The sequence below is a fragment of the Notolepis coatsorum genome (assembly GCF_963971535.1).
Source record: "Notolepis coatsorum genome assembly, chromosome: 3".
Classification (NCBI taxonomy): domain Eukaryota; kingdom Metazoa; phylum Chordata; class Actinopteri; order Aulopiformes; family Paralepididae; genus Notolepis; species Notolepis coatsorum.
Window position 1 is genome coordinate 45,799,240 of NC_140167.1, and position 21,064 is coordinate 45,820,303.

General features: G+C 45.5%; 1 protein-coding gene across 1 annotated transcript in view; it reads right to left on the minus strand.

Annotated features, from left to right (window-relative positions):
* The window catches only part of stac (SH3 and cysteine rich domain), a 148,747-nt gene that overhangs the window by 73,785 nt on the left and 53,898 nt on the right, over positions 1-21,064 (minus strand). Inside the window, exon 3 of the mRNA XM_084310067.1 lies at positions 3,917-4,050. Within this exon, the coding sequence (XP_084166193.1) occupies positions 3,917-4,050 (134 nt within the window). The remainder of the gene's footprint in view (positions 1-3,916; positions 4,051-21,064) is intronic.

Consider the following 21,064-nt stretch of genomic DNA (forward strand, 5'->3'; position numbering starts at 1 on the left):
GACTGGCACGCCTTGGTTGCTTGTGGTTGAAACAGCGTTTTTATAAAGCAACTGAGATGGGGGTTTTTCCTCTTCCGACGACCACATCCCATGACCTGGGTGGGTTGTCGACGGATTCTCGTTCATGTCTGGGGGATGATGACGGGATGGATCTGAACATATGTGGTGGGGTCTCACGCCCTTGGGGTGGGCCACCAGGCGCGGTTCGTCCGAACGTCTGGGTGGCGCCTTCTTTTCATGTTAAGATCAACACGCATATCTGCCCTTCTCCTGGAGTAGGCATGTCGGCGTGGTTAGGGCACGGGACTGGTTCTGGTCACGCTGGTCCAGATCAGTTGAACCCGTTGTCCGCCGGGGATGCAGATCTGCTGTTCTGGTACCCTGAGGGACTTGGGCTTTTTTCAGGGGGAAAAATGCCAGGTCGGTCTGGGTGTCACAGGGTTAAGCGCTATGGAGACCCTGGTTGGGTATGTTTTTACTCAGCACTGTCGTCATGGCTTACAGCCATGCCATTCTATACGCGCTCGATCTCGTCGGATCTCGGCCGCTACACAGGTTGGTCCTGGTTAGTACTTGGTTGGGAGACCGCCTGGGAATACCAAGTACGGTGTGCTTAGGGGCTGGTTCTCCATTATTTTTCGCTCCTCTCTCACGCATGGCGAAGAGGGGCCTGTGGGGGTGGTTTTTTGACCTCCTCTGGTGACCCTGTGCTTCCCGTACCGCCAGGCCCGGTCCGAAGTGATGTTTGCGACCCGTAGGCCTGGGTTAACCCTTTTTTGAAAACTGAAACACTTGTACTGCGGTATAGCCGGTGTATACCCGCAGGTGTGTTTTGGAGTTTTTTCTTGAGGGGTTATAGGAACAACCACCGCATTGGGTAACACCGAGGTGGTTGATTCCCTGGTGTGTTGGTGCAGTGTCAACTCCCGGGTTCACCGTTTGAGGGTGCCCCTGCACGTTCATGACGTCTGCCAATCGTGTCAGCCTTCTCTGCCTCGACCCCTCTGGGTGGGGGTTTTTAAATGGAGGCTTGGTCATGCAACAACGCCAGCATACGCCCCTTCCGCCGGGGCAGCTGTGTTCAGCTGTCCCCTCTGGCGCCTGTCTCGTCCGCAGTCTCCAGGCTAGGGTTAACAGCCTGTTGCCTGGTTTTTCCCCGGTGCGCTGCCTGCTTCCGTTGGTTAACCTTTTTTGTGTGCTTACGGCCATGCTGACTGTCTGTTCTGCAGGGTTAGTGTGCCAGGCGGTGTACTGTTGGGGGGACGGGGCCCGCTCGGCTTACGGCCATACCGACCTGAACACGCCCGATCTCGTCCGATCTCGGAAGCTAAGCAGGTTCTGGCCTGGTTAGTACTTGGTTGGGATACCGCCTGGGATTACCAGGTGCAGTAACTGGGGGGCCTTTGTCCGAATACGCTGGCGATGTGGGGGGCGGGGCACTACGTGCCCACCTGGTGGGGTCTTGATGCTGGCATCATGGACTTCTCCGGGCCCCCATTCCAGGGAGTCCAGTCCTTTTGGTGGGTCTGGGTCTTCCTTCGCGCTCCGCTGCTACGGCCTTGCCACGGGGTTGGGTTTGCCCTTGACCCCGTGATTCTGGGGGCAGTAACGAGGTTGTTCCTCCGTTCGTTCCCGGGTGGCATGCGGGTTGTGCGTGTGTGTAGTCGTGGGGTCAAGCCACGGTCTGCTCACCCTGTGCGTTAAGTTGCTTGAGTGCCTCTTCGCACGGTCGGGTCCGTCGCCTTCCCGTGAAGCCCCTAATATGGGGGATGCCCTCCATTAGGGGGGGTCGGGGGGGCTCGGCCCTCCCTGTTCTGATGGTTTTGGGGGGCTGTCAGCGGGGTGTATTTGTCAGCCAGCGGCTCCGCTTGGCCTCCCATTGTGCAGTGTGATGCCAAGCAGAGTTAGTTGTCAGTTAGTGTCAGTTAGTTAGCTGTCAGTTAGTGGTGACGCTTGGCATCAGACGGCCGCTGCAGCCCTTGACCTCACCTTGTGGTGAAAGCTTGGGAAGGAGGAGAGCAGGTGACCACACACCTGCTTATGAAGGTAAGCTGATGAGGGGTGTGGTCAGACTAATACTGGTATTAGAGGTACATTTGTGGTTTATTCAGTACGCATGCACGTACGCGAGATAGTGCAGTGTGATGCCAAGCGTCACCACTAACTGACAGAACTTGGTTATAGTCATAACCTATCGTTAATCTTTCACTAGCACACTACAGAAGGTTAAAGGAACACGCCAACATTTTGGGAAATTAGCTTACGGTATTCTCCAGAGAGAGACAATAAGATAGATACCAGTTTCCTCTCTGTGCGTTCAGTAGAAAGCTATCTGGCTGCATGTTAGCTTAGCTTAGCACAATGAATGGAAGCGGACATGGCCGATTAGCCTTCTGTATACAATACAGAGTAGAAAGAATTAGTAACTGCATTACAATACAATACAGTATACAGTACAATGCAGAAATGGGATGAGGTACAACTTAGGGTAAGGTGCAATGAGGTATGAATTGTAGTGCAAATCTCTTTACCAATAAATATAAAGTGTGTTAAAGTGGGTAAAGTGGGTGCTACAGTGAGTTGTTTATTTAAAGTGAGTGTGTACATGTGGATGTGTGTGATGTGAGTGTATTTGATGGTTTGTTACATAGTGTTATTGTCGTTGAGCATCCTGATGGCCTGGGGATAGAAGCTCCTTCTGAGTCTCTCTGTACTGGCCATGAGACTCCGGTATCGCTTGCCTGACCGCAGCAGTTCAAAGAGGCAGTTGTTTGGGTGACTAGAGTATTTGATTATTCTCTTAGCCTTACCTCTGCAACACTTGTTGTAAATGTCTTGGAGAGTGGGAAGCCAACCTCCAATTGTGCATTCGGCTGAACGGGCCACTCTCTGTAGTCTGCTACGATCTTGTGCGGTGCTATTCCCAAACCAGGAGGTGATGCTACCAGTCAGGATGCTCTCTATTGTGCATGAGTAGAAGTTCTTAAGGATCTTCTGACTCACTTTGAACTTCCTTAGGCGCCTAAGGAAGTAGAGGCGTTGCCGTGCCTTCTTGACTACACTGTCAATGTGTGTGGTCCATGTCAAGTCCTCGGATATGTAGACTCCGAGGTACTTAAAACTGTTCACTCTCTCGACCGGTGCCCCGTCGATGCTGAGGGGGCTGTAGTCCCTGACCCCCGACCTCCTAAAGTCCACAATAATCTTTTTTGTTTTGCTGACGTTCAGGGAGAGGCACTTCTCCTGACACCACCACGCCAGATCCTCTACCTCTTCCAGGTAGGCCCTCTCATCATTTGCAGAGATCAGGCCCACCACAAATTTGATGATTGTGTTGTAGTGGATGGGAGATGGTGTCAAATGCAGCGCTGAGGTCAGGGAGGATGAGGATGGTGAGAAGTCCAGAGTCAGCTGCACAGAGGAGGTCGTTGGTGATTTTGACAAGGGCTGTTTCGGTACTGTGTTGTGGGCGGAAACCGGATTGAAAGGGTAGTGTGTAGGTTGTTTGTGTCAAGGTGGGGGTGAAGCTGTGTGGCAATCACCCTCTCAAGGGTTTTTGAGATGAAGGGTATGATATTATATCGATATGATGGTATGATAAGGAAGTATTAGTGAGCAGTAAATTATATACAAGGCCCTATAGTTCAATATATCCTTAGATTTATACAGGATTGCTACTGAAATTTTTCCTTTAATATGTTGTTTCCATGTCCATTTCTGATCACTTTTCTGAACTACTCCTAGAAATTCTATCTCAGAAACAACTCATATTTTATCTCTCTATGTGGGTTATCATGAACCGGATATGACGTGTGCATACACCAACACAAAAACACTCACATACCCTGAATATTAATGGGATATTGCCATAAATATAACCACTGATGACGTAGACGTAGATTGGAGGAGGTCTTACCAGTTTTCCCTGGCAGCGCTGCTGTCCCACTCCATTCTCACATTTGTGATGGAGGCTCATCTTGCAGGCTTTGCAGCGCAGGCCATGCTTCGCAGTGTTGCCCGCCAGAAACACAACATGCTTGGCCGTGGTACCTGCCACACACACACACACACACAAACACGCACACACACACACAAGAGCCTAGTAAATCCTCTTTTCTACAAGGTGACATCAGTCATATGTCAAACGCTGATAATGTGGGACAGATTTCATTACTGGCTTATCTGTCTATCATTCTAACCGTGCAGAGGTTACAGAGGTGATGTCTGAATATTCAGTGCCATTAAGCTTAATATTGGATGAGCATTATTTTGATGAAAGAACAAGGACACACAGTGTCAAAGATGTGAAGGCCTGTTGCACGGATTTAACTGGTCTCACGCAAAGTGCCACGTCTCTTAGTAGCCACTAGGGGCAGAGTGGCTAACCATGACTGACTGACTGACTATGAATGAATGGATGAATGGATTAATTAATTGTATTTTATAAAAATGTTATTACACAGGGACAATGCACATTGCACAATGCACACAAAAAAATTAACACTTTCAGTTTCCACATCAATGTAAATGTGCTGGAGTTAGCGAATTAGCTCGTTTTCATCTGCAGTCCCTGCCTAACATGCATGACTTTTGGTGTGGGAGGAAACGCAGGGAGACAGAAAGGCCTAGTAGAAAAGACTCACGCACATCCAAAGTGTAGTACTAGACAGAAAGGCCTCCCACCAGTGTTCCAACCCAGGACCTTCTTGCTGTGAGGTAACAGTGCTAACCACTAATGAATTAATTAATGTGACAGAGTTAGTGACTGCCAGTCTATGAGGTGTTCCGCATCTAAAGAAAATAGGCCATCACTAAATTTCAATCATCAAATTGTAAATATGATATTGCATTTAATTGTTTTTGTCTAGGTAGCTAGCTACTCCTTGTTGAGGGAGAGAGGGTGCACAGGCCATGTGCATGTGACAAAAACCAATGAGCGGAGTTTTCCTTTATGGAAAGTGAGCAGAATACTGTTGCCGTCAGACAATGGATGAGATAAATACAAATAAATAGATTCAAAAATGTTATCTCAAGCCCTGCCCTCTTTTCTTTTTTTATCCACTTTTTTCTCCTTATTTTTGAATTTTTCTCCCATCCCAATTTCGTGTTTCCAATTCTCCCCTCCCCTGTCTTGAACGTTGCTCGACTATGCCCCCCACTAGTCGGTTGTAGGGAGGATAGAAGCCTTGCATCACGTGTCCCCTCCGGTACATGAGGAGGCAGCCTGTCACATCTTTTCACCTGCCAACGCGGACTCTCATTGGCGAGGTGTAACGCATGGGAGGCTCACACTACCCCCGTCACTTCCTGTCTCTGCTGTGCAGGCATCCCCCAACCGACCTGTAGGAGTCGCTGTCCACAACGTCCAAATTACCACCCATCAACTTCCACCCGCTGGCTCTGCCAATTGAGCCAGTATGACGGCCGGCCCAAGCCAGAGGCAATGCTGACACCCGGATTCGAGACCGGAGTCTCTTGCATTGGTGACAAGCAGGGCTTGAGACAGGTCAGGTAAAGATACCCAGTGTCCAGCAGTGCTCCTTCTAGGTGCTGCTAGCTAATGAACAACGTCTGAGTACCTCTTTGCTAAGCTAAGCTATCCTGCTAACAAGTTAACATCACGTAGCCAGACATGTTACAACTCATTTTGTTTTTATATAATCCATTAATAAAATAGTGTCGATCTAAGTATCCTGGTGTGCGCTGGAATATTGGTGTTAATAGTTTTTTTGTTGACAAATAAATAGATGTACACACAGTAGGCTATGCCATTTGATGGACTATTCCCAATACAATTATTACCACCTGGATAACCAAATAGTCCTCAGGATGACCCTTCAACACAATACACCTTTTATCAGTTGAATTACTGATAATTCAATCAATAATTGTGACGTGTGCGTAAATGAAGATTAATCAGCCAGTGAGAGAGAAAGAAGGAGATACAGAGAGAGGGAGATACAGAGAGAGGGAGAGAGAGGAGATGAGGAGAGGAGAGGAGAGGAGAGGAGAGGAGAGGAGAGGAGAGGAGAGGAGAGGAGAGGAGAGGAGAGGAGAGGAGAGGAGAGGAGAGGAGAGGAGAGAGAGAGAGATGAGTTCAGATGTTCAGGTCAGAGAATCACAGAGGGGAAACTGTGGGACACAGAAAGTGAGGGATAGTGGTGTTTTGGGTAAGGAAAGGGAAATGAGAGGAGATGAGGGGAAGAGGAGAGGAATGAAGAGGAGAGGAGAGGATAGGTGAAGACAGAGAGGAGCGAGGAGGAGAGCAGGGCAGAGGAGATGGGAGGAGAGGAGACAGAGAAGAGAAGAGGAGGAGAGGCTGGAAAAGGAGAGGAGGAGAGAGGAAAGAAGATGAGAGGAGATGAAAGGACAGGAGAGGGGGGGGAATAAACGAATGGAAGGGATTAGTTAGGGGAGGAAAGATGGAGGGGAAGAGAGCAGAGGGGAAGCAGAGAGGAGAGGCAGGGGTGGTAGAGGAGACGAGAGGAGAGGGGAGACAGAGAGGAAAGGCGGGAGGATAGAGGAGAGGAAAGGAGAGGATAGGGGAAGAGAGGAGAGGATGGGAGAGGAGAGGATGGTAGGGTAGAGGAGATAATGGGAGAGGAGAGGACGGGAGAGGAGAGGATGGGAGAGGAGAGGATGGGAGAGAAGAGGAAAGGGGGGAGAGGAGAGGATGGTAGAGTAGAGGAGAAGATGGGAGAGGAGAGGATGGGAGGGGAAAGGAGGGGGTGGGAGAAGATAAGATGGGAGAGGAGAGGATGGGAGAGGAGAGGATGGTAGAGGAGAGGAGAGGGGGGAGAGGAGAGGATGGGAGGGGAAAGGAGAGGAGAAGATGGGAGAGGAGGGGAAATGAGAGGAGAGGAGAGGATCGGAGAGGATGGGAGAGGAGAGGATAGGAGTGGAAAGGAGAGGATGGGAGTGGAAAGGAGAGGAGAGGAGAGGAGAGGAGAGGAGAGGAGAGGAGAGGAGAGGAGAGGAGAGGAGAGGAGAGGAGAGGAGAGGAGAGGAGAGGAGAGGAGAGGAGAGGAGAGGATGGGATGGGAGGGGAAATTAGAAGAGAAAATGGGATGGGATGGGAGAGGATGGGAGGGGAAATGAGAGGAGAGGATGGGATGGGAGAGGATATGAGCGGAAAGGAGAGGATGGGAGAGGAGAGGATAGGAGCGGAAAGGATGGGATGGGAGGGGAAATTAGAAGAGAAAATGGGATGGGATGGGAGAGGATGGGAGCGGAAAGGAGAGGATGGGAGAGGAGAGGAGAGAAGAGGGGGAGAGGAGAGGAGCAGAAAGGAGAGGATGGGAGAGGAAAGAAGAGAAGGAGAGGAGAGGATGGGGGGAGGGGAGAGGGTGGGGTGGGAGGGGAGAGGAGAGGAGAGGAGAGGAGAGGAGAAGAGAAGAGAGGAGGAGAGGAGAGGAGAGGAGAGGAGAGGAGGGAAGAGGAGAGGAGAGGAGGGAAGGGGAGAGGAGAGGAGAGGAGAGGAGAGGAGAGGAGAGGAGAGAAGAGAAGAGAAGAGAGGAGAGGAGAGGAGAGGAGAGGAGAGGAGAGGAGAGGAGAGGAGAGGAGGAGAGGAGAGGAGAGGAGAGGAGAGGAGAGGAGAGGAGAGGAGAGGAGAGGAGGGAAGGGAAGGGAAGGGAAGGGAAGGGAAGGGAAGGGAAGGGGAGAGGAGAGGAGAGGAGAGGAGAGGAGAGGAGAGGAGAGGAGAGGAGAGGAGAGGAGAGGAGAGGAGAGGAGAGGAGAGGAGAGGAGAGGAGAGGAGAGGATGGGAGGGGAGAGAAGAGGATGGGAGGGGAGAGAAGAGGAGAGGAGAGGAGAGGAGAGGAGAGGAGAGGAGAGGAGAGGAGAGGAGAGGATGGGAGGGGAGGGGAGGGGAGGGGAGGGGAGGGGAAAGGAGAGGAGCGGAGCGGAGAGGAGAGGAGAGAAGAGAAGAGGAGGAGAGGAAAGGAAAGGAAAGGAGAAGAGAAAAGGTGGGAACAAGGAGGAAGTCTCACATGGTGATGGTAACAGATGCTCTGTACAATTTCTTTTTTCAGATTATAATGAAGGGAACAGTGGAGAGTGTGTGTGTGTGTGTGTCTGTGTCTGTGTGTGTGTGTGTGTGTGTGTGTGTGTGTGTGTGTGTGTGTGTGTGTGTGTGTGTGTGTGTGTGTGTGTGTGTGTGTGTGTGCGTGCGTGCGTGCGTGCATGCGCGCGCGTGCGTGTGTGTTAGGGCTGTCAGACTGAATTTCTAAATGTTTATTTCAAATGTAAAAATAATAATAATAATAAGTGGAGACTCCAAATGGCCATTTTGGATAAACGCCTCATTTTGTGTGGTATTGTTATCAACTTTGGAGCTGTACTAGATAAGGCTTCAGGCTATAGCCCCATTGTGTTTTCCAGCTCATACCTCTTACAAAACAACAAAGCTATTTCTGTGTGTGTTCAAATTCCCATCAAATTCATTGAAAAACATCAACTATTAATGGATAGTCAGTATGGTTTCAGAACAGCTATGATCTACTTCCATGGCATTAATGGAGCTAGTAGAGCAAAGAAAGAAAGAAAGAAATATGCACTGTGTATATTCATTGACCTTAAAAAAGCATTTGAGGGCGTGGCGCAGTGGGCAAGGCGCTCGCAACGAATGCTGGAGATAGGCTCGAACAGGATGCTTCCCCGCTCTCCACATTGCTTTCAGTTTAGCTGGTCGTCCACAGTAATACACATTGGCCGTATTACAGGGAGGGAAACTGAAGGGTGGGGATCGGGCGTTGTGGACAGCGACTCCTACAGGTCGGTTGGTGCGCCTGCGCAGTAGAATCAAGAAGCGACGGGGGCGGGGCCCCTCCAAAGCCCAGACCCCCGACGCTGAAAGATCGAGCCGCGCAGGTGAAAAGATGCGACGGCTGTTACCTCGAGTATCGGAAGGGACTCGTGCTATGTATGACTTAGTCCACATTGCAGCTGGCTTGTGGGAGGCAAGAAACAACGTTCGAAGACAGGGGAAGGTTGAATTGGACGATATGAAAAATTGGGATGGGAGAAAAATAGAAAATGGGAGAAAAAGCGGATAAAAAAAAAAAAGCATTTGATACAATAGATCATGAGATTCTACTTAAAAAGATGGACAGGTATGGTGTCAGAGGGGTCGCATTTGAATGGCTTAAAAGCTATTTGTTGTCTTTGCAGATGACACAAATATCTTATGTTATGGGGATGATCTGCAGCAGCTTTTAAAGGTGGCAAAGAAGGAATTATACAAACTAAAATGCTGGTTTGATACAAACAAGCTATCATTAAATCTGAGTAAAACCAAGTTCACGCTGTTTGGAAATCGCAAAATAAATACAGAACTCAGAAATCTAGCAATTGATAATGTCAAAATCAATATGAAATAAAGTTTTTGGGTGTCTTAACTCATTCCCCGCCAATCGTCATTTGATACTCGTTATAGTATACTCGTTATAGTATACTCGTTATTTGATCGTTATTTCTTTTATTCGCTATTTCTATTCATAATCCATCCAGGAAGGCTGTGTAACCATAGGGAATGAGTCTGAGATCGCAAAAGTCCAATACTGTGTGTATGTGGCCGTGTGTCGATGAAATTCCTCCGGGCGGACTTTTCTAGTAGCCTGGACCGAGGGCTTCACCCGATTACATTGAATCGTTTTCGGGACCCCCGATTCATTATGCTGTGGTGGGTTATGTCATGGCCCAAATGGACATACGATCTACCAGATGGCAATCAAATAATTGGAATATTCTTTTTGGAATCTCACTGGCCACAGGTAAGAGCCATTTAACGTCAATTTCAGCTTGATTGTGCCTTGTTTTCATAGCCATCGCCCTGATCAGCGTATGCTGTTGTACTAACGAATGCCGTTATTGACAATCAATTAATCAGAAACGACCCCCCCCCCCCCCCTTCCATGCATTCATGATGGAACATAATATACCTACCGATCATATGCATTTGAATTTTTTATTGTAGCGTGTATAGGGACGAAATGCCAATGGATTAAGTATAATATGCGTCGCAGCCTATTACTAGCCTCCCAGGAATTACCCTAAACCGCTCTAAAACCATACTTATATTCACCACGGTATAAAACGGGAATGTATGGATGGAAAAATTATTCATTTTTCACATATTGAATGATAGATACTCAATGTCAAATGGGCCATAGTATTGCATCCATAGCTATAATATATATATAGTTATAGCCCTGCAAACAAGGTGAGCGACTCCCATCGTTTACAGTGGTGGCAGTAGCTACTACAAGACAAGGCTAATAGCTGGCAGCCAATGAGTTAATAGACCACAAACTCTGCTGGAAACCACACATAAAATATCTATGCAAAAAAATTGCGAGAAGCTTGGGAATTCTGGGTAAAAACGAAATACATCTTAAATCAGAAATCACTGTAGACTCTGTATTGCACACTCATTGATTGATTGATTGAATTGATTGAAAACTTTATTAACAGATTGCAGAATGGGTACAGTACAGTACAGCTTAATACATACAATTGTTATGGGGATGCAGACCAGAGAAAGACTTTCGTCTGGTCCCCCATTTTCAATTCATCATATATGACACACACGACATACAGATAGACAGTACTGCTACATCTATACATTTATGACATACCAGATTTGCAAATACAGTACTGTTTGTGATACAAAAAGAGTCCAGAAAAGAGAGTATATACCTTTGACGTAGAAACTGTACATTTGGAGTAGGTTGGGTAGGTGGGGTGGGGTCGGGTGGGTGGGGGGGGTGGGGGGGGGGGGGGGGGGGCCGAGCTTCGATTTTAATTCGAAGCTTAAAAAAAAAACGATTAAAAAAAAAATCGTTATACTTTTTTTTGTATTATTATTATTATTTGTATCTTATGTTGTGGGACTTGTACAGCACTTTGGTAAACTTTGTTGTTTTTAAATGTGCTCTATAAATAAAGTGGATTGGATTAATTAATTAAGTAGCCCCTTTCGTGACTGTGACGCAGCCAACAAGGTTTCACTCGGCTGCGCTGCCTGGGTGCAGTGGGGCTGCTCTCACAGCCAACGACATGACATTACATAATTATGTTGCAACCTTCGTCTATCAAGCAAACAATTATATTATATTTAATTTATAATTTATAATTTATAATTATATCAGACAATGCACCTACAAAAGCAGATGATTACAATTAAATTAGGCAACTTGGTAACACATTAGTCATAGCAGCATAGGCATAGCCTTATTAATGTTTTGTGTGGCGTCGCCGTCGTGTACAACGATACTTACGTTTTTTAGGTGATTTGACAAAGTTGTTGTAGAGGCATTGTCTTTGCATATTTTAAAGTGTAACCACACGTCTGATGACTTCTTCGTCGACATGTCTGCTGCACATGTCCTTGTTGTTTTCAACACAGATAATCTCCACATGCTTATTGTAGAGAGGTGGAGTCGAGGCGCCGCTTACTTTCGTTTCATTGGAATGGAGGCGCAGGATTTTGGAGGCAAACAAATCTTTTTTTTAATGTTCGAAACTTGTGCCATCAAACGAAGCTGCGAAGCTTCGAAGTATTTAAGACAGCCCTACACTGTACATTGGAATATTGACAAAGCCATACTTGGTAATTTACTGTACATTGGAGGGGGTTGGGTTAGGACATTTGCAGGGGCCAGTTTCGAATTGTACCCTATACCTGTCTTATTGTGTTAAAGTTTGGAGAAATACATATAAAACCGACCTACAAAAGATATGCACACTGCAAAAAAGAGCTATACAGATTGTACATCATGCTGGTTATAGAGATCATACCAATTGTTAAAAGTCAAACTCTGAAATTTAAAGATTTGGTTAAATTCAAAACTGCACAATTCATGTTTAAAGTAAAACAAAATATAGACCCGGGCAACATACAACATTTTTTCATGGGCAGAGATGGGGTGTGACGTACGTGGGTTGGTCATTATCATTATTACTGTATTTATGACACCATGTGAACATCAGGTTAGTATACTGTATGTAATATTATGTTATTTATATGTGGTGTGTGTCTTGGTACTATTGTACTAATTCCCTTTTCTTTTTCCCTTTGCCAGGTGCCGCCCGTCCCTCCTCTGGAGAGTGCTGATTGCCTAATGAGTGGCAGCTGACGGCAATCGCCTCAACAAGGGACGGGTGGATAAAGCCTGGCATGTGACACACTCCTGGGCGCCTCTCTGTGTCAGTTGCCAGTGACCAGAGCATTGGAGGTTGCCTTTGTTTCCACTAGGTGTGGATGCTATATTGTATATATATTTGGCTCTGCGCCTATTTTTTCACTACTGTGTGGCACTGGATTCCCTATTGTGGGTTTACCATATATATATATATATGTTTAAATGCAGATATAAACAGGAATTCTTAGTATAAATTAGAGGAGCTTGAAAATAATGTGAACTAGTATTTTTGTAATTATTTATTTATCTTTTGCTGTAGTGGATAGGTATATTATTTTTGATATTGATAGATAACTTATTACATATTAACACATTGTCTGCCACGCAGTATGCCCATCCTTATGCCCAGTCTGCCAGTGCTGTAACCCTATGGAGATGTTTATCTTCTTTGCAGGGCTATAACTTTTTTAATATTATAGCTATATCGACATTACTATGGCCCATTCAACATCGGGTATCTATCGTTCCGGATGTGGAAACATTATATTTTTTCATTCATACATTGTTGTGTTAATACCGTCGAGAATATAAGTATGTTTTTAAGGTTTTCTGCAGTAATTCCTAAAACACGAGTTATAGGCTCTGACGCATATGATAGATTATCGATTGGCGTTTCTTTCCTATACACGCTATATTAAAAAATTCAAATGTATATGATCGGTATACATTATGCTTCATCATGCGTGAAGGAAAGGGGGGGGGGGGGGTCGTTTATAATTCCTTGATCGTCAGTAACGGCTTTATTTAGTATGGGTTGATATGTTGATCAGATGGATTGCCGTGAAATGAATAAACAATCGGGCTGAAAATAACGTTATATTCCTCTTACTGTTCGCCGATGAGACTGGAGGAAAAATATTCCAATTATTATTATTTTTTATCCACTTTTTCTCCCATTTTAAATTTTTCTCCCATCCCAATTTCGTATCATCCAATTCAACCCTCCCCTGTCTCGAACGCTGTTTCTTGCCTCCCACAAGCCGGCTGCAATGTGGACTAAGTCATACATAGCACGAGTCCCCTCCGATACTCGAGGTAACAGCAGTCGCATCTTTTCACCTGCGCGGCGCAATCTTTCAGCGTTAGGGGTCTGCGCTTTGGAGGGGCGCCGCCCCCATCGCTTCCTGATTCTACTGCGCAGGCGCACCAACCGACCTGTAGGAGTCGCTGTCCACAACGCCCGATCCCCACCCATCAGTTTCCCACCCCCTAATACTGCCAATGTGTATTAGTACGGACGACCAGCTAAACTGAAAGCAATGTGGAGCGCTGGGCTCGAACAGGCGAACCCAGCGTCTCCAGTATTCGTGGTGAGCGCCTTGCCCACTGCACCACGTAGCCGCCCATATTCCAATTATTTGACGTCGATCTGCTAGATCCATTTCCCGTTTGTATGACGCAATAAACGCCGAAATCATATTGATTATTGCGTTTCGAAAGCGATCCATCCCATGCACTCGAGTGTGTATCTAGACCCACGTTACAAGATATTACTGCCGGAGGAATTTCCTCGATGCACCGAGCGCCACTTCCGGTTTGGCTTGGAGTGTAACTCGCCCGACATCCACCAGGCGGCGGTATTGAGGCGTTGCAATATCAGACAGGGTCCAGCTGCAGTCCCGGAGGGAGGCTGGATGAATTAAGTTAACTCGTTTCTGGCACACAACGCATGGCGGGCAATAACGAGTATACTCGGTTTTGGCGTCCAATGTGTTAATATGATATTGTAAGGAAGGGGCAGGACCAGATAAGCTTGGCTTCTTTCTGTCCCCTCTCGAACAAAACCATTTTTTGTCTTGAGCTATGTTGACAATTGCTTCCATGTCTAGGAAAATATATTTAATTGTATTTGTATTTTATTTCGTTTTTCTTTTTTTTTTCAAGTTTGTGTGTTTATGGTTGTTCGAGATAAATAAAGATCAAATCAAATCAAAAATCTAAATCAAACCTCTGTAACTTACAGTAGCACTCAGAGTGATTCTTCTGAAGAAAATGCAGAATGTTTCCTTTCAAAAGAGGTCAGACATGTGCTATAAATGGTTCAAGAATAGCTTTCAAATTACTTTGGGTATGCAATCGACAGGCGTTTTATGCAAAATTTGCAGGACTGTTAAGAGGCTAGACTGTGGTCTATGTCTATATAGATGAAAGATTCAAGAATAATTATTGCCATATGTAACAGGTATTAAATATGTTGTGTTATTCAATATTATTATATTAAAAACTATTTATTAAATATATTTACGAAATCATTCAAATACAGTGTTCTGATGTTTGTACAGCCCAATACCAGAAGGCAGAGGTAACTGACATTTTACATTCACATTTTGACACTTTTATCCAAAGCAACTTATAAGTTCTGTACGACAAGTCCACAGGAAGGGTACAACTCTTTCAGCTGAGTAACAGTATTCATCAAACAGTGTTGAAACTTGGGCGCTGCAGTGTTGAGTGCATAGTAGTAGAGACATATTAGTATAGTAGGTAGTAATATAGGCACAGAAGATTATTTAGTGGAAAGGTGCATGATAGTAGAAGACAGTACGAAGGTTCGTTTATTTTTATTGAATAATACAAAATAATTATTTAATTGAACTGAAACATAGAGATGTTTTTAATGAGAGAATCAGCCATAAAATATTGGTCCATATCGTAACAGAATCGTGTTACTAATCAGCATAAGGCATCCAACATAAACACTTGCCGGCCTGCAGTTTGTCAGTGTCAGTGTCTCTTCCCATTCCACATTAATGGAAAGGATTTATGTTACCTTCTCCCAGTGCTTAGTTCAGCTTCTAGCTCTTTATTGATTAATCAATGAGCACGTGCCCTGCTCTCACCCACACCCTTTGTGCGTGTGTGTAAATGTGGGCATGCAAAGGCTCCATCGATCCCCTGCCCTCGCTGGACATTAGACAGACGGAGTGTGTAAAGATGTGGGTTTGTCCAACTTCCATTCCTGTAGCTTCTCGTGTTTACTCATGTTGTCAATATCCAAGACGTGGGGCTTAATTGTATTTGGAATACTGTTCATTTATTTGAGTGTTTGCTTGATCCTGCCAGGGGCACTGGACAGGGCTGCAGGCCAACCCGATCCATCATAGAAAAACAATCCAGAAGGATGTCCAATAGTATTTAGGTCTTGGTGGTGTGCATAATTCATAATCATCACCGGTAATGGCAGCAGGATCAGAGAGAGGCTGATACTGTCGTATAAAATTCAAAACAAACTCCATCTACCACCCCGGTTCCATCCCCCGGCAGCGGTACCTCCGGCTTGGTCAGACGTTCCAACGAACACAATATTGGCATTGTTTGCAGGTGGAAAGCTGGTGGGGATATGAGTCCTGGTCGTTGCATTAGTGATTCCTACTGGTTGGTCAGGGTGCCTGTTCAGCAGGGAGGGGATTTGGGGGAGATAGTGTGAACCTCTGTGTGGTGCGTGTTACACTCTCTCAGTGAAACCCCTCGCTGTCGAGGTGAAAAAGAAGCGGCTGGCAAATCCACATGTATCAGAGGAGGCGTGTGGTAGTCTACACCCTCCCCAGACTGACAGTAAGGTAGCACAACAACCAGGACCGTGATACACAATGGGGAAATTGGAATAACGACAAAATTGGGGAGAAAAAGGGAGAGAAAAAAATAAAAAAAAAATAAAACACCTGATCCCCAAACAAGATAACAAACAGGAGATTCTAGTACAATGTAGTAGCAGGGGTGTAAAAAGTACCCAGAAATTATACTTAAGTGAAAGTATGGGTACTGTCTCAAAATCTTACTCAAGTAAAAGTCAGAGTATCTGGCTAAAAACACTTGAGTAAAAGTAAAAAGGTTTCTACTTTTAAATGTACTTAACAAAGTTAAAGTAAAACTTTTTTTTATTCCGGGGCAATCCTCTTCATCACTCGTACTATCATTTGTGGCCATCTTCTGTAGCTTGTCAGTCACTCTAACTGTCTATTCTTTTGATAGCAGGTGTTTAATCAAAGATCCCCGCTTTCTAGTCTTGCACAAGGACCAATCAGCATGGGTATGGGCGGGTTCATTTTCCATTGATGGGGATTTTATTGGCTGTTTTTAAATAAAGTGAGGCCGCAGGATTGATTATGTTAACGTTAGTTCGGCCAGAGAAACAAATATACTAATTAAAATAGTTTGACCTGCGAGATTTGTACTTTGTACTTTGTAGGTCTGCATTTTAAATGTAAGGAGTAAAAAGTATGTAATCTGAAATGTAATTGAGTAAAATTACAAGTATACAAACCTAATAATACTAGAGTAAAGTACAAATTCTCAGAAACAGTACTTAAGTATTGTAACGAAGTACAATTACTCAAGTACTTTACACCCCTGTGTAGTAGTTAAAGTACAATGTGTAGGTTAGACAGCCAAAGCAATACATCTCGATCCATGCATGTAACCTGAACTCCTGTCACAACTATCTGCGGCTAGGCTGCGGTGTACGGAATTTGAAACAAGTGGAAAACTATGTTCGTATTTCCGATAGAAGGAATGTGTGGGTTGGAGGAGCAAAGCAATACATCTCAACTCGACTCGTTCCACACATGTAACTTGAACTTCTGTGACAACTACAGTATCTGCGGCTGGGCTGCACTGTAAGGAACTTGAAACAAGTGGAAACCTATGTTCGTATTTCTCAGAGAAGGTTGTTGCTTGGCTCGACTGGGCCTCTTTGACACTGAACAAGATGTGTCGGTGATACTGAGACGCAGGCCAGATGAAATGTGACCCTGATGTCTCGTGACCACAACAAAAACAGCAACAGCAAACACGGCAGCAACGGCACCAGTGGACGACAGTTGCACAGATTTTGGGGTCAGTCAGAATCAGGTCACCTGGATGCATTGTTCAGGGAGAATAGCTTGATTGACCGCCATCACATTTACATTTTACATTTAGTCATTTAGCTGATGCTTTTATCCAAAGCGACTTACAAGTTCTGTACGACAAAAGGATCAAAAGGATATATCTTAACACTTTCAGTGCCCACCACGTGATAAGACGTTTTATCAGCCCAATGCCTGAATGCCCACCATGACAATTAGCGTGTTATTTTTTTATTAGCAATCTGAATTCATATTTCATCAACGAGTCTCCCGTTGGTATGCAGCCCCTGTAGGAGCTCAGATGTGAAAAAAACGCCCCCCTATCGTCTCCCAGATGGTAATGCACCCTTTTGGAATGGACTCAATGAAAATGGATGAGAAAAGAAAAATCCGGAATCCACATTTTACTTCTCAGGCATGTAACCCGAGCCGATCGGATTCATTGTGGAGCCTCAGAACAGCGTGGAATACATGTGTACAGTATGTAGCGTTGGATCAATAAAAACGATCGATTTTTGGAATGGCGATCAGGAATTGGAATGATCTTTTTGGAGAACATCTGATCTGAGGTAAGGAATCTATTTTACAAGTCTTGGGATAATCAGAGTTGTATTCGCTGAGATCTCAGCGTTTGCCCTATGTGTGATCTGTCTGTGTGTGCGCGATGAAATCAGAGATTTGAGGAAATCAGAGAATCGATTTTTCAGATCGCCTATATAGCGTGCATACGTACACATATACTATCGATAATCTAGCGTTTATTTGAAAACTATTCATAAATAGGCCGAAAAATGACAATGTTTTTGTGTATTCTAGAATATTCCAGAAAAGGGCGATTATCATGGAATATTAATATTTTCCTTGAAAACGAGGGCTTTTCAAAATGCTATAAAACGGAAATGAACCGATAAAAAAACAATCCGCTTCGACAATGTTGACTGGAAAACGAGTCATTGATAAGCGACGGGCAGATTAGACACATAGCCATAATTTAAAACATAGATTAGGCGTTATTAACGCTAACATTGAAGTGGATGGTGGGCATTCAAGCGGTAAATCAAGATTAAGCTTGGGCTCTGAAAGTGTTAATGCTCTTTATCTTTCTGGGAAGTTTCCGAGTTGAGTGCATTAATCCTTTATTATTTAAGGGACTACCATAAACAATTACCTTAAAGCTCTGATATGTAGTTTTACATCCACCCCTGATGGGTCAGTGCACAATTTCCGCATTCAACTATCAGACACCCAGTCTATACGACAGAGTCATCGGCCATTTCTCAGGCTAGCAGGACAGTGGACATTGCCGAGGGCGGTGGGGGCGGGGGAATTAAACTCCTGTCAAAGCGTTGTTGAATGGGGTTGTTTGAGTTGACTCATCCCAATAACATGGGAGAATAATGAGCAGCCTTCATGTTAAATGGGTCCTGCTAGGCCCTAGCAGCTAGGGGGTGGGAATGGACACAAGCAGCCAGACACAAGCATCTGATAGCCATCATCCCAGGCTGGGTAATCACTGGGTCACATAGGCCATGAGTCTGGGTAAAGCTATGTGGTGGTCTGTGGTGTGTGTGTGTGTGTGTGTGTGTGTGTGTGTGTGTGTGTGTGTGTGTGTGTGTGTGTGTGTGTGTGTGTGTGTGTGTGTGTGTGTGTGTGTGTGTGTGTGTGTGTGTGTGTGTGTGTGTGTGTGTGTGTGTGTGTGTGTGTGTGTGTGCGCGTGCGTGCGTGTGTGTGTGGTAAGGCTTGGTTCTAATTGAGGGAAAGGTCCAGGGCCCAGAAGAGAAGCATTGGGAGGTAGTGGCCCTCAATCCCTGTCTCTGCAGGGTCACCTCAACCATTTATCATCTACACCACTGGTTCACAATGTGAGGTCTGGGGACCCCCAGGGGTCCTTAACACATTCAGTGCCATTCACGAGAATTCTCGTTTCTGGGCCCCACCCGTTCAGTGCTATAAACGAAGATTCTTGTTTCTGGGTCGTTTTTCCTTTTTTTCGATTTTAATACCCTATTCAATCTCAGGGAGCTGTGTGTTGTCTGAAAAATGCATACTGGGAATCCGAAGGTCTAGTACCGGCTGCATCCTACCAGGTGGCGGTATCGAGCACCATTTGAAACGTTGTGTCTTGGGCTGTGCGTCGATTATATAGGTCCGGGCGGACTTTTCTTTGTCGGACAAGTGTAGCAGTTATAACGCTCGGATTGAGAAGAAACAATTACTCCCGTGGTGGATTCTGTGTTGGATTATGTTGGCGAAACGATGGACATCAATACTTGGAATGGCGATCAGATGATTGGAATATTCTTTTCGGGGTACATCCTAGTCAAGGTATGGGCTATGGTATCTGGGAAAAGGGCCTCGTTACACTCCTCACGTGGTGATGTATGCGCGTAGAAGTCCCACCCAGGCAGGATGACCTGACGCCGTGTTCGGCGCCAGAGCTGTATTAGCATATCTTTCTTGTCATAAAGGAGGTTCCCCGCTATCCGCCAACCCGGTTGTGTGGGGATCCCTTGCTAGCCCTGGCGTTAGCAGCCAGGGGAATTACGTGCGCACTTCCCCATTTATTTATTTTTTACTCAAGGCTCATTTCGTCATGCACTATATGGTATATTGTAGCGTGTGTAGGGACAAAACACCAATGGATTTAGTATAATACACATTGCGGTTTATAACCAGCCTCTCAGGAATTGGCCCGGATCATTCCGAAATAACACTCATATTCACGGTATAAAATGGGAACGTATGGATGGAATTTTCTTTTCTTTTTTGCATCTTGACCGGAAGAAACTCAGTGTCAAATGACTATAGTATTGTATCCATAGCTATAATATAGAATATAGTTATAGCTCTACAAACAAGGTGACGGACTCCATTAGTTTAATGGGTGGCCTCGCATAGCCGTTCTATATCATACTAGCTTCTGCTCAGCGTCATCTGCACACATCTCACTCCAGTGACATGCACTGAATAAAAACTTCACAATGTACCTTTACATACCAACATCCGTCTGACCACACCCCCATCTGCTACCTACATAAGCAGGGGTGGGGCCACACACTCATCTCCTTCTCAAATTTCACCCCAAGAGAGTGCCTGTATACCAATCACTTGAAGTGGGAAAGAAAGTATTATCTGAAGAAAGGAAGAACAAGGAAGATGGCGCCGCTACAACCGGCTGCCTGTCTGTGCGCTCCGTCGAGACTGTTCTTACTTTTGTTAATATTTATAGTTTTAAGAGTTTTGTCTGTACCAACAGTAGGTGCATTTAATGTGTATGACCGTCAGTCACTCATAGACATTGGATTACGGGAAACTTACCAACTGGATTACTCTCTGGATCAGCTCTCTGAACCACAACAATGGCCTGTTGAGATCTTAAGGACAATCGGACCAGATCTCGACCCAAGGAACAAAGGAACCAGGCGGCGAGGAAAGAGAGCTGGAGTCCGTAATAGATTGAGAACCAGGCGGCACAGGACGCCACTACCCAGTATATTGTTAGCCAATGTACAATCAATAGACAATAAACTAGATGACATCCGAGCAAGGATTCAATTCCAGAGAGACGTTAGAGACTGCAATGTTCTCTGCTTCACCGAGACGTGGTTGACGCCGGACGTCCCAGACCACGCCATCCAACCGGCCGAACACTTCTTCATTCACCGCAAGGATAGAACAGTAGAATCCGGCAAACAGCGTGGAGGTGGAATAGCCTTCATGTTGAACAACAATTGGAGCGATCCAGCCAACGTGAAGGAACTTTCGAACCACTGCTCCCCCAACCTGGAATATATATACATCAAGTGTCGACCTTTCTTCCTCCCGAGGGAGCTAACGTCGATCATCCTGATCGGAGTGTATATTCCACCACAAGCAAACACTGGTGACGCGCTCTCCAGGCTCCACGACGAGGTAAACAAACTCCAAGCAGCTTACGCTGATGCTGCTATTGTGGTTGTGGGTGATTTAAATAGCGCCAATCTGAGAAAGGTATTGCCGGACTTCTATCAGCATGTG